The sequence below is a fragment of the Amphiprion ocellaris genome, chromosome 4 (assembly GCF_022539595.1).
Source record: "Amphiprion ocellaris isolate individual 3 ecotype Okinawa chromosome 4, ASM2253959v1, whole genome shotgun sequence".
Taxonomy (NCBI): domain Eukaryota; kingdom Metazoa; phylum Chordata; class Actinopteri; family Pomacentridae; genus Amphiprion; species Amphiprion ocellaris.
The window spans coordinates 35,805,428-35,819,855 of record NC_072769.1 but is presented as its reverse complement, the minus strand read 5'-3'; the positions used below and the strand labels follow the sequence as shown (position 1 = coordinate 35,819,855).

At 38.0% G+C, this 14,428-nt stretch overlaps 1 protein-coding gene across 1 annotated transcript in view; it reads right to left on the bottom strand.

Annotated features, from left to right (window-relative positions):
* Positions 1-14,428, bottom strand: part of sorcs3a (sortilin related VPS10 domain containing receptor 3a) — a 314,018-nt gene that overhangs the window by 153,067 nt on the left and 146,523 nt on the right. The window contains exon 3 of the mRNA XM_055010019.1: positions 9,460-9,559. Within this exon, the coding sequence (XP_054865994.1) occupies positions 9,460-9,559 (100 nt within the window). The remainder of the gene's footprint in view (positions 1-9,459; positions 9,560-14,428) is intronic.

Genomic DNA, 14,428 nt, shown 5'->3' with positions numbered 1-14,428 from the left:
GTTATGTTCCTTGTCTGTGCTCTTAATGTCTTCAGCTGCAGTGCTTTTGGTTCATCTTTTCCAAAGCCTTGATTCAAAGAGGCCCACAATGTGCTCTTTTATAACTACGAATGGGTCCTAGAAAGTATTGTCACATCCACATTACTCATTTACCGCCATGTAAGTGTGAAAACAGCGACATTATTTTCCCAACCTCACGCATTATCGTAACAAGCCTGTTTCTGTCTGTCGCCTCTGCGATTAGAAAGAAACCCAAAACCAATTCAAAGCCAATACGAAGGCGGAAATCGGAGCGGCAGCAGCAGCAGCAGAAGCCAATTTCTCCCCCGCCTACTAAAACAATCGCCCTCAGACAATAATTATTCACTTCAAAAATCACAGTGACCGATAGCATTAGCACAGGGGTGATTAAGATTTCCCTCACAGCTTCCACTCGGCCCTTTGTGAGGAAGCGAGCGAGTGAGGAGGGTAACAATACTAAATCGATAGAGGTTGGAGGGATAACCTTTGTGTTTTATCAGCCTGATGTTGAGCTGTGCATAAGCTGCAGCACCGAGATAGAAGCCAGCAGTTGTCAGATCAGGAGGTAAGTGGAGGTATGGATCAGAGGCAGAGGGGAAAGAGACACCCTGCAGCAAATGAATCACGTCACGCCAGATCAATTGGGCTTAGTCTGTCTTTGATGGGAGGTTTTAACACAGAGTTGTCACCGCAATATGCTCATTAAGCATGGATCAGCACTTAATCACCCACATTTAGCTATCATGTTTTCACTGTCTTGCTTCCTCGATGGCATTTTAACTGCGCATGTCTTCATTTTTAAATTAACCTAATCTACGAGCCGTTCAAACACGGAAAACAGAGCCTCGGTAAAGAAGACATCAGAACGGGGTTGGGGAGATTCATGGGAGATGTCACTTTCAGAGATTTTGTGCTAAATGTCATTACTATCATTCATATCTATAATGTGACATTGTAAAAGGTCACAGCTTCAACTTATTTCTTGGACAATGTAGGGGAAAAAGATTCTACATATGCTTCCAGAATCACCGAAGCGGACATATAATGATTCCTTTACGGTGGGTGGAGGAATATCTCAAAGAGCAGCAGATGATTATATCTTACAGTGAGTGATTAGGCACCCAGACAGCCCTTTTTATAGAACACAGGCTACATAAGGCCACTCAGACACAAGGAGGCAACAGAGGAACAGAGCCAGCATTCAGGTGAACTTTCATCCATCTACAGGATGGTAAATCGAAATAATTAGGCCAGAGATAAGGTGCGGAGAGGCAACTGGCCTGTGGGCAGACCCAGAGTTGAACTACTCGAGTTTCATGAGAATGTAGAGCCTTGATTAAGGACGATTCATGCGTCCAAGTGTCTGCAAGGGTATGTGTGACGTAAATTTCGTCAAGTAAGTCCTGTGGACATCCATGTGCAGCCATAAAATTTATGACCTCATGGACCGTCTACAAAACAAATCGTGCTCAGAACAAGCTTGTTATGAGGAGAGACTGTACAAGGAGATTCTCCATCATACACACCTTTATCATTATCATTAACAGAATCGTAATTGAAGTGGTCGTTGCCAGATTTAAAAGGTGCTTTGATTTGTGCATGCTTTCACTTGGAGCCCAAACACTGTAGAAAGTAGGGTTGTTAATGATAAATGGTTGATCAATACATTGCTGTTAATATTCTAACAGATTAAAAATATGGAGGTTCTTACTGTTTAATACTGTAGCGACCAGAGGAGGTGTCACAGCATTAGCATAGCACTTATAGTAGGCAGGATAGAGCATTGTGGGGGTATAGCTAGCAACAGGCAGCATGATATAGACTTCTGTGATGCTTGATAACCACCAGCCAGCATTCATGAACTTAAGACAAACCGGAATGAACTAGGAAAGCATTCCTATCTCCCAGTGGCATACGCAACTGAACCAATTTTGTGATGGAGAAACCAACAATATCAGAGGGAATAATGTCCATTGTACTTAATTAATGCTATTAATTAACTGATAACTGATTGATCATACTGCTAATTATCAGTTAAAAAAAAATATTAGTTCAAAACTCATTGCCGATAAACTAAATTAATTTTGAAGGGGCCTGCTGTGGTATTGTCTGTATTCTTGTTCAGTGTCTACCTGACTGGTCGCATGAAACAAGAAATAGCCGATAAACACTGAAGGACAAATGTTGGAAAGTTCTCTCTCACATTTTGTGTTGCAGTTTGTGTTTTGACACCAATATTTTATCATCATTTCCAAATACTGGTAATCTGGCTCCTTGATTACTAATATCAGTATCAATAATGGCGCTAAAAGTATTTTATTGGTTGTAAATATACTAAATGTTTTGAATATTTTAGTGAAGATAAAGTCAGAGCTGTCCTGGCAATAGATGTTGTTTACATGAGTGTAAATTTCCTTACTGGGGTCTTAACAAAGTTTGTCTAATCTTCCATAAGCGAAACAACAAAAAGAGAGTCTGTCACATCGGCAGCAGCAGAGAGAACCTGAGGGACTACATTCCCGCTATGCCCTTGATGTGGAATTAAATTTTATCCACATAAAAAAGGCAGGAGGAGTGAGTCATGAGAAGCAATCAGCGCCGGCTATGATCTCTTCCTTGCCCTGATGTGGTTCGGCTTGACAGTCCCGGGAGCCCATTACCTCCGACGCCATGCAAACACATTCAGGGTCAAAACCTTGGCTTGGCCTTGGACAAGTAAAGCTGATGAACGCGAAAGCCTCCACAACATTAGTGTCATACACACTCCAGAGTCATGCTTTGTTTTCTCCAAGTCTTTTGATGCTACAGACTATGATGTATTTAACATGTGTCTGAGCAGGCAGTGCAATCTGAACAAAATAATTATTAAAAGTTGCACAACACCTTTTCGTTCTGCAGGAAAACTGTCAGCCCTGTTCTGCAGGTGGCTGTGACCTCATCTTTATGCTGATGTCCTGGGGTTTAAAACTTTCATAGGTCCTTGAATCTGTGTCTGAAGTATAGCTCGGAGGAAAATAAGTGTGTATACTAAAAATGTGGGGGGGGGGGGAACCCAACCAGCGGTGCATTATTTACACTCACATATACTATCCTTAATGCTACAGCAGCATGATCTGGGTTTTTCAAAACTGGTTAAAAATGAGTTGCTTTCTTTTTTTAAACTCATTCTTAGCATTTTGACTTTCCTTTGGTGGGCGCTAAAACCTCCTTGGAGGGCACCAAAAAGGTCCTTATCCACTAAGCCTGTTTTTTAACCTTCTGAATCTCAATATGTGTTTGAAAGGTATGTTATATTTTTAAAAATCTACAAAATCAAAAAAAATTACACCATTTAGCAGAGCTACAAACTGTAAAAACAGGATCTTCAATCTTCCAATGGTCCTGGAACTACTAATCTATGAAGTGCTGTTACACTGAGATGTGTCATAAAAATTATTTTTATCTACATATCTCCTATTAAAATTTGCAAAAAATAAACCATTTGGAGTAACAACATTCTGTACAAAACAAAACAAAAAAATGCAGATGTAGGACTTTATATAAATGAGCCCACAGTGGGTAAAACTGTGAAAGAGAGAAAAAGCAACCAGGAATTGTCAGGAGGGTTTTAAGGCAAGATTTAGCAACTTTATGGTCACTGTTGTTCTAAGTGTCAGTTAAAGCAGCTATCATGAATATTGTCAAGTCCACCTCTCTTTCCCTCCAAACGACGCGAGGACAACTCATTTCAAATTTCCAACTCAAACTTTTATTTTCCTTTTAGCGAGGTTCAGTTATCATGACAACTGATCAACTGTGAAAGCAAGGGAAGAGTGTGAAAGCGGTAACTTCTAGTGATGAGCCCAGAGAGAATCACCTTCCCAATGTGCAGATATCCTGCTGAAAGTGAGTTTGCTCAGGTTTACTGCTTTAGTTCAGTAGCTCTCTCTGCTTTTAGGTGCCGCATCCAGTAAAATCCTCAAAAACTGTAGTGGAAAAGGGAAATATCTAAAATGAGGTATTGTTATTAAAGGTCAAGACCACAATCTCATTTATTAGACAAATTATCAGAGTGACTCAAATATTATAGTCAAGAACCATCCACAATATTATGTACTATACCAATTAAACAAACAATTCAAAAATAAATGTTCATACCCTGATAAATTACACATGAAAAACCCAACAAATCCAAAGTTTCAGATAGGGACAATTACTTAAACATGAAGTTGATCCTTTGTTTATGTCTGTTGTCAGACGTAAATTTAAAATTATTCTCAATAAATGCAGCATTATCAATCAATACCTCATAACCATATATTACAAATCAAGTGTTATGGATAACAAATACACAGTACAGACAATGGAGGCATCTGTTTTAGATGCTAGTGAGATATAGAATTGAAATCCTAGATGATCTCAGTAAGATAGAACATGTGTGCCACCACATAAGACTTTGTCATGGTGCCCCTTCACCAGCTAAGCCCCTTCAATGCTTTCTGCTTGCCAAACTGCTACTAAGAGGCTCTAAATAATGACGCAACCACATACTACAGCTAATCTACAATACAATAATGTGTACTCTCTCGGAAAATGGCATCAAATTGGGACTTAACAGATGCTAAATGACTCTGATTGAATAAGGGGAAAAAAAAAAAAAAAACTTGATCGGGACATCCCTACTCCAAATGGACAGTACTATTCTTCAAGTTGTATCTTGATGTTAATATGTTCACAGCTGCTGTAAAATACTTATATTATCAGAGCACTCATTGCAAAAAATGCCAGCCATTGTACAGGAAAAATGTATATTAACTGAGGTCATCAATATCCACTATTACCATAATTTAATAACAGAACAAGGACCTAACAGAACAGAACAAGAACCTAAACTTCTGAGTCTATTGAATTTATATGTAATTTGAAGAATGTTGTTGTTATTTCCAGTGGTACATTTATTAAAGTGCAAATTAGAGCTACACTACCTGAGGTTTGACATTTTCTGTGACTTAAACTTTTACTCATCTACATCTCACAGGCAATAGCGTACTTTATACCCCTCTGCATTTGTCTACATTTGCTAGTTGCTGGTTACTTTTTCAGATTACAATTTTTGACACCTTTCCCAACGATTGAAAACCATTTATCTACAAATTTATTGATTCTGCATTTGACAAATTAAAGGACTGTGTTATGAACAACATCCTCCCCTTATTTAACACCACTGCTTACTTCTCCTATCAACAGCTAACAACTTTACAATTTATTATCAGCTGTAGTCCACTTAAATTACCCATCATAGGATTTAAGGGGATCTATTCACAAACAATTTATATAATGTTCATAATTGTGTTTTCATTAGTGTAAAATCACCTGTAACTGCAAACCTTTGTGATTGCCTGAGCTCTGAATGAGGCCTTCATATCTACTGAGGGAGCAGGTTCTCTAACAGGGTGTAAAAAATCATCCACAATGTGTTACATTGATTTTAACGTCATGCTGATTTGTTAAATTAGTAGTTTCTGATTGATTGCAAGTACTCTTGCGCGTTAAACTGACACTCTTTTCACGCCTTTACATGGCTGAAGCAGTGAACACAGTCACACTAATTGCCACTAATTGTCATGTCGAGCTCCATGTGAAACTGCTGTATGATGTTAATGTCTCTGTCCTTGCACACCAAAGGAGCAGATCAGCTCTGCAAACGTCTTCTCGTCCACATATGTGAGATGTGCTGTAATTAGCGGTGGCATGCTTATGAGAACTGGGTCAATTAGTATTTCTATATATTATTTATATCTATGGGTTATTTTGACAGCTATATATGTACAGTAAGAGCACATTGATTCATAAACAGCCTCAGGGTGGTTTAGACAAGCCTTCTACTGTAACTGAGCTGCTTATAGCTCTCTGACCTCTCAGCTACGATTGCACTTGTCTGTCAAATTGTTGCTCGCTGTTGCAGATGAGTTCAGCACAAGGGGAAAATTAGATTTACTGCCTGATCTCAGGTGGTGAATCACAGTATAGAAACATGAGGGGATTTAAACTGTTTTCCCTAAATTGACAGACCCAAACCCCGAAAAAAGTGGTGTAATACCTGCAATCCAACTGGAGTTGAGTAAAAAATTTACAATAAGGTTAGAAATAAGTATATTGAACCTTTTTTTGTTAAATTAAAAGAAAAGTGAAGCAGATGGTGAAAAATGAACTGCACACTATAAAGAGATAAATTTTTAGAATGTCAGAAAAAATAATTTAATAAAAAGTAACTGACAGAACTCTCAGGCAAATTAAAGATGTTGGCAGATGGTTGGCAGCTGGCAGCATTTCTTTTCCTGCCTTTCTTTTTCTTTTTTGTGGCCTGCAATTCTTAAATTTCCACTTTAGCTGTTCGCCAGGATTTTCTGATAGAGGAAGGACTCATGTCTGCATAGTTTCCTTCACTAACTCAGAGATGAATACAGGTGTCCACAGATACGTTTTTAAATTAAAGATGGTATTTAAATAACATGGATGTGTGGAATTGCCTGTATATTCAGCAGAATGTGCATTACTGAAGCACTAATAATCACACCTGTAGATCATCAGTCAGGTCTGCTAAGCAGTCAGCTGTTTTCTCAAAGAAATATTGATTTCATTGATTTAAAAAGTCCTTTTTGTTCTATTTCTGTTTTCAGCCACTGTCAATAAAACTCACCACTTTCTGATGATCAAATTGCTCCAGGAAAGAGATCACCCACACACTGAATGAACGCAGCCAAAATATGAGCTAGTAAGTAAGATTTTATATTGTGCACATTCTGTAAAGTAATTCAAGGAACATATTCCCTCCAGTGAATTGAGTGCATGGTCGTAAGACAAAAATTAAAATTGCACATATTATTTTCATGAGATGTGTTGACGTACTGATGTTGCATCCACTTAATATTATGTAATAATGATAATAATAATAATACATTCTATTTAAAGTGCCTTTCAAGGAACTCAAGGAGACATTACAGAGGCATAAAAATCGACAACAATAATTAAAAACATGTGTAATATGTGTAAATTAAACTCTAATTTCGACATTAGCTGATTTAAAACTAAATCTGAGATGAGATAACTTAATAATATCATGTGCATGGTAATATTTTTCTTCACCGTGAAGTCAGGATTTCAAGTGCCCTCAACAAACTACTACAAATTTTTTCCACATTCGCAAACTTAAAAAACTCGTGTTCATTATAACTATGAAAAACTATGCATATTATACTTCAGAACTGCTTTTAAACAACATGGGAATACTAGTTGGAACAGCTGAATTTTTATTAACAATAAACTTAAAATATGTAAATAAAAGTTTTGATTGCAGAGCAAAGGCTAATTCCCTGAACTCACGTCAGTTTGTTGGTTGAACATAAGTTCTTTAGAAGTTATCCCTACAACTGATGCAAACTGTTACAGTAATTTAGGTGTGTTTTTTGTTTTTGTTTTTTTTTGTTTTTTTTTTTTTTTTTTGGGGGGGGGGGGGGGGGGGGGGGGGGGGGTTGTGCCCCAAACATTCACTTTTAGAGTGTCAGTTTAGATGGTGTAATTGTGTATATATTGCATGTATCTTCCATCTAATCTCATACTCATTGTTAATATTGTTCTATTATCAGTTTCTTTACATATACATGTCATTTATCTAACAATTATATTACCTCAAGCTTATTGTTTTTAAATTATAGGAATGTTATTATCACTCATACATCCGGTACTGAATCATTCCATCTATATATCTATCTTAACACATTCATTCTGCCCTCAAAGCTATTTCACTACACATTTTTCATTGCACTGCACTTTTACTGCTTCTTCTGCACTTCTGGTGAGATGCTAAATTGCATTTTATTTTACTTAGTACTGTGCTCTGCGCAAAGACAATAGATTTCATCAGGTTATATTTAACACAATGCAACCAAAACTGTATGTAAACTTCCATCTAGGTGTGAATCCCAGACCGTCAGTCAATTACATCAGTTTACACACTGAATTATTTGCGACATTTAACAACACAAACATGGAATTATGTACAATATTTACAAGACAGAACTCAAGAGGTATCAGTTCTGTATAAATCACTGAGTGCCATGCAGTGCTTGACTCCATGAACTAAAGGTCATCCGATTATAGTGCTAAAGAGAGTAAATATAGTCGCATTGAAAATGCTCTGAAAATGTTTATTTTGCATGAGCACAGCATGAATCACAGTCTCATTTGCAGCACACGCAGTGAGAAACCGCCATGAAGTCAGGAGACCATGCACTGCTGCACTATTAACATCCTTACCTGCGTTACAGATGTTTTTGTGACTACTAGTGGATGCACATTTGTGATTTTATCATGTACTACTATCTGGAGCAGAGAGCAAACATCACATTCAGTGTCAGTCAGCGGCTGGATGATCCAACTTCATGTTGAGGATAAATGGTGAGCAAAGGTGGGTCTGTGGCTACCATCCAGAGAAGAAACAGCAGTTTAACAGTGGAAGAACTGCAGTTTGCAAACCAGAGGAGACGCATCAGGCCAGGAGCACCAGAAGGATGTTTGCAGTTTTCTTCAACATTCACCTGGTTGTGCACCATAAATTCATCCCTCATAGATGATAATGCGCAAGTTCTTTTGGCCACAGTAACAAAACTTTTGCTGTCCACCTGTCCTGTTTGTCAAATTTGGCTCCTTGCAAGTTGTTCCTCTTCCCAAAATTTAAATTCAAGGTGAAAAAATGCCAATTTGGCACAGTTTATTGTATAGCTAAATATATCACTGGGAGCAGAGCATTGCTGGACCAGGTTATGGCTCCGATGGAAATGGCAACAACACTTAAAATAGCTGCGGTTTTTGATTTAATTGGTGCTGTTTTTCCATCACCTCTCATAATCATCAACAACTGGAATATTACAATCCCTTAAAATAATCACATTTATCAGCTATGCCATTACATTCAAATGATCTTTCTGTCTGGTTTTTCAGGATCTGATGACCCCACAGTGACTGAAATGGAATTTATATAAGCTTTGTACTGTAAATAGTACTGACAACAAACTTTCAGGATTGTATTAAATAAATAATCAGTTTGAGAGCATCTAGTCAGTGTGCCCTTATTTCTTTCCACCTGGACATGACCTCTATCAAATCAAAAGCCAACCAAGGGAAGGGAATGCACCAGTTAAGGCTTTTGAATTAAAACATATGTGTAAAAAGTGATGGTTTACATTGACTGTAACTTGAAAATAGATGAAAAGACACTTAGAACAGCAGAGTGGTGAGTATGACATGGAATCAGGTATTTGTGAATATATGTTATGCTGAATTTACAAAAAAATATGAAAAAATACACTTGAAAAAAAGGCAAGTTCTTACTGAAAATGAGCAGTTTTAACAAAGACACGTGGGATGCACTGGAGAGCAGATATATTTATGACTTCTCACCTTCCTCTTGTTAGTTGGGCAGACATAGAGGTAACTCAGAACAGTCTTGGATCCTACTTTGTCATTCATTCTCTCATATGTGGAGCCGTAGTCAGTAGATCTGAGGAGAAAAAAGAATCAGCAGTGAGGAGCAGGAAAACAGCGTTGCAGGAAGCTCAATGAAAGTTTGTGGGTAAACAAACAGAGTCGGGATTACTGGGACATCGCTCGATTCGTGTCAAATAATATTTATTTTACAGTGATAAAAAGGAATGCAATATCACACCCTGCGGTCAAACAGTGAGCAGGATAAAGGCCGGTATGGAGTTGAATACTGTACATCCAGTGTCTCTGTGCGGGAATGAAACCGCTGGCAGTGGAACAAGAGGAGGTTAACCAATCATCTGTAGCTGCCAACAAAAATGAACTGCTCAAAAATGTCTGGGGACCTGGCACTGTAAATAATTAATTCTCTCCTGATGACTACTATGAAATAAAATATGACGAGTGCAAAAACATGTGGATGTTCCAGAACCCTTTGGGCTTTAATAATTTAACAGTGGGAATGAGCCTGTTAGCCAGTCTGGTCCCTGGAAACTCCACATGAATCCATCATCACTAGTAACTACCAAATCTGCCTTCAAGTAGCATATTACAGCATTTGCAGTTCTGTGCTGCCTTTTACTCTTTTTTTTTTCTCTAAGAGCTGCATTCAAGTGCCCAGGATTTCTCTCTGCGGGCACCAAAGCACCCACCCACCCACCACTGTGGCATAACTCCCATTTGGAATAGCAGTCTGGTTATGTGGAAAGTGAAGATGATACCTATTTTTTAGTCAAACCCTGCTGCTTGTACTCCTTCAGCAGGAACGGCAGCTTCGGCGAAATTGCAAGAGAAGATGTCTCTCATTCAGATTAATTCCTGAAGGCCTCGGAGAGACGCAGTGGTTGCTATGATTACAAAGCATAATAATGAGTCAGACGTACAACACATTAAAGTTTAGGTGCAGCGCTGACAGTGATGCTGATGAGGAGCAGGAGCTGCGAGCTACATGCTCAGAGAAGGCTTCATAAATAACACTGAAACATATGCTGTTCTGACCACTGCCAGACGCGCCTTCATCATCCAGTCACCGTAATGCATATGCTTGGATTTCTTAAGTGGAAGATAGTTTTGGCACAGATCTCTTTAAGTGGACCAAGATTAACTGTGACCTCCCAAACACTTATACACTGTACAAGAGAGCCAATTAATATGAAACGTTAAAATAGCAGTTTTTTTCACAGGAGGCGACGGGATGACAAAAGAAAGGTAGCGCCACACATCATAGCTTTTGGAAATGGGAATGTGAAAGGGTCAAGGGCAGCAGCACGGTGTTGCCAACTTGACATAGGGACAAAAATGACTGGAGACACTCAAGATTCTTATTATAACAGCCCTGTGCTCTTTATTTTCCTTCTACAAGCAGTTTATGCAGTTTTAAAGGTTTATCATTTCATTTTGGGGGGTCTACATGCTTTCATGTTGAAAACACGGATATTTGTACTTTGTGTATGCTGGTTGGAAATAGAAAATCTTGCAAATTATGGACAAAAAGTGACCAAACAGAGGTTTGCTGTCTCAGTTTGAATGAAAAGTCTTCTCTGATAGTATTTTACAGGGAACTTGTTGTGCCTTAAAGAGCCATAATCTGCACATGCACAATTTATGGGATCTAATAAAATAGGGTCACATCCATTAATTTTGCATAAATGTATATTTATAGTTGCATATACCCGATAAAGTTAGTAATCTTGCAAAATTATGGACCAAAAGTGAGCAAATAGAGGTTTGTTGTCTCAGTTTGTATGAAAGATCTTGTCTGGCAGTATTTCACAAGGTTACTTCTGTTGCCAAGGAGGAGACACCACCTTAAAGAGCTCATATTCTGCACACATACAGGGTTATAATTGTATTTTGGGTGTCAACTAGAATATGTTGACACCCAAAAAAAAAACACATTGTTGTAGTTGTGTACACATAGTGAACAATAAGAGTCACAAATTACAGACCAAAAGCAAGTGGATGTTGCAGAGGAGAAATAATTAACTTTAAGAGCCCAATGTTAGATGTGCAGGTTTATACTTATTATTTGTGGGGTCTACTACAATATGTTTAGATGCTTTAATGTTGAAAAAACATATATTTGTAGTTGTGTATGCCTGATGAAATTCGACATCTTGCAAATTATGGACCAAAACTGAGTGAATATAGCTTTGGTGCTTTAGCTTGTTGACTTTGTACATTGACAAAAAGGCACAACCATGATACTTTGAAGGAAAAAAAATTGTAAAACGCACTTAAATCGGTGGTCTCATCCGGTCATGCTCCTCTCTTTTGTTGATTCACTTTGACTTATCATTTACTTGCTGCCTCTTGAGCTGATAATGCACAGAAATAAATACGATTTTCATTATATGTACTGAATTTTCTGCAAATTTTCTTCTCTTTGTAATCAAAACTGCCTTTTAACACATAATTTGCAATTCGTAAAGGCTGACATTAAATATATACCAGATGAGGCTGTTAAATAATAAGACCAAAGCTGCAATTATTATTTCTTTTTACTTCAGCAGGCTAAAACTTTCATGCGTCATTAATGCTTCCCATAGATCAATATATATATTATGTGGTTCAGGCCACAGGCTGCAGTCTGACATAAACTCAATCTCTTCATTTTTGCATTTAGTCTCAGTCAGAGTTTCAACTGTCGAGTCCATCACATTTTAAATCACTGAAGCTTGACTTTAAAAAATTTCATCGCAAATCAAATCACAGCATCTGTCAGAAAAGTCACAAGTGGATGTTTTCCCAGAAGTGGCGAAACAATACAGAATTGTGCCAAAAGCATGAAATGTACTGGTTTGAGTAAACTGTCATAGATCCATGTACCAAGAAATTCTGCCCCTATTTATTTACTGATGCATCCCATTGTTCAGTTTTGGGATGGTTAAAGGTTAGAGGTGGAGTTTCTGACCACGGAGTGATGTTTTGATGGCTACATGGAGTGTATGTTTTTATGTTAGGTCCTGATTTGCTGCCAAGTCTGTGGTTTTGCAGCTAATAGAACACAGATTAGAAAACTAATCAGTCTAATGTATTTATCACCGAGAATATTCAATCAATACCATTAATTTCATTTTAATTTTTTTAAAAACTGAAGTGATTTCCACGTACTCTTCATTATGGGACAGTTTCAAACATAAATGCATTTCTTGATGTTTAAATGCATGAAGTTTAAAGTCTCTAATGTGCAGTTGTAAATTAGAAAAATAAGCAGCTGCAACAAAGTCAGTGAGTTGGAAAATAAATCTATTTACTTCCACGATAAACAGTTTCTATTAGCTTTCTTGCATTGCATCATTTACAGTAACAGTGTTGCTTTGTACTGTATTATTATTATAATAATTGTCATCATTACAACTGCTATTATTATTATTTTTTTTTTTTTTTTTTTTACAAAGGTCTCCAATGTAACAACCCCCTCCTGATTGGCCAGTTTTGTGAATAAAGAGACAAATGATGCCTCTTTTATGTGAAGGAGTAAAGGAGTCACTCAACACACGGTTTTATTTTTCGTGACACTAACATGTCTCCTCGCTCTCTTCATTTATTTGTGTTATAGCTCTCTCCAGTGAGGATGCTACAGGTAGGATACACCTGTGTTTCTTAACTCTGAGCTTCTCCAGAAGTCTCCTCAATTCTGAATGTGTGTATTTAAGGAACTCAGAGATCCTCCACGATGAACTTTAAGGCAGAAACTTCAAGTTAGCATAATGAAAAACACTTATATTATGATGATTATGATGATAATCTATTAAACGCAACTTTCCTGCTAAAAATATCACCTTTGTGAACTGTCTTCAAGACTGCAGGAAGTACACCTTACAATGAAGAACATGTTTTTTTTAATGTTTTAGCTAGATTAAATTAGCAACTCTGCATGCCAGCTGAGACAATGTCAATCAATGGCTGTAATTTGACAAACACAATTAAATTCTATGCAATCAAATCAAGAGCAAAGTGAAAGTCTGCAGCAGGCTCGGGGTTGTGCCTCCAGTCAGATGTGGCCTGACCTTGGCCCTGTAATCACATTAAGTCTTCAGGAGCTGACAAGTCTAATTTGACCTGAGCTGTACTTTAAAGCAGTGATGCAGGGAGGCTTATCCCTGCTTATATTTCATAGGACATCAATTACTGCAGTAACACTCGTATTGTTTCTAAAAAGCAAGCCTGGACTGATGTGTCTTTTTACTGTTTTCCTGTTTATTCAACAGCGACTGATTGCTTTAAAGTGCGTTTTGAAACATCTGAATCCACTTCTGCATGTCCTGGCTATTCATGTGTGCACATATGCCAGTGAAAGAAGACTTATTAGTGTGGAAAAACCTTGTGTCTTCCACTCCGGTGCACTGACACCAGCATTGTGTCGGCCGGATCGCCCACCACCTTCTGCACGGCAACAAGAGAAGGAGCCTTGTAGCATTTATTCTGTCTGACAGTCAGTACTGTGACTGTCAGACAGGCTGATGCTCTTTGCAATACAGATGGAGTTGTGGTGTGACATTGAGGTTTTAATGTTATTGTCTCAGCAGAGCACAGATACTGAGCTTCACTCTCAGTTCGCATGCCAAGGTTTAGTGAAATGCCACGCTAATGAGAATTGCAGCTTTGTGAACACATACAGAGAGCTTCATGCATGTGTCCGACGATTCTGCACCTAATGGCTTATGGCTAAATTCAGCACAGAAAGGAACACATCAGAGGTAAGAATTAAGTTTGCTAAAAGGGCGTCAGATGTTTCTGCAGGAGGTTTAACCCTGACTATACCGTATCAGTACTTTACTATCTACAACAAGACTTCTCCATCTTGGCGCTGCACTGAATGCCGTCATGGGTTTGTGAACCAGCAGCTATGCTAATAAATATGGATATATCGACTACTTTCCAT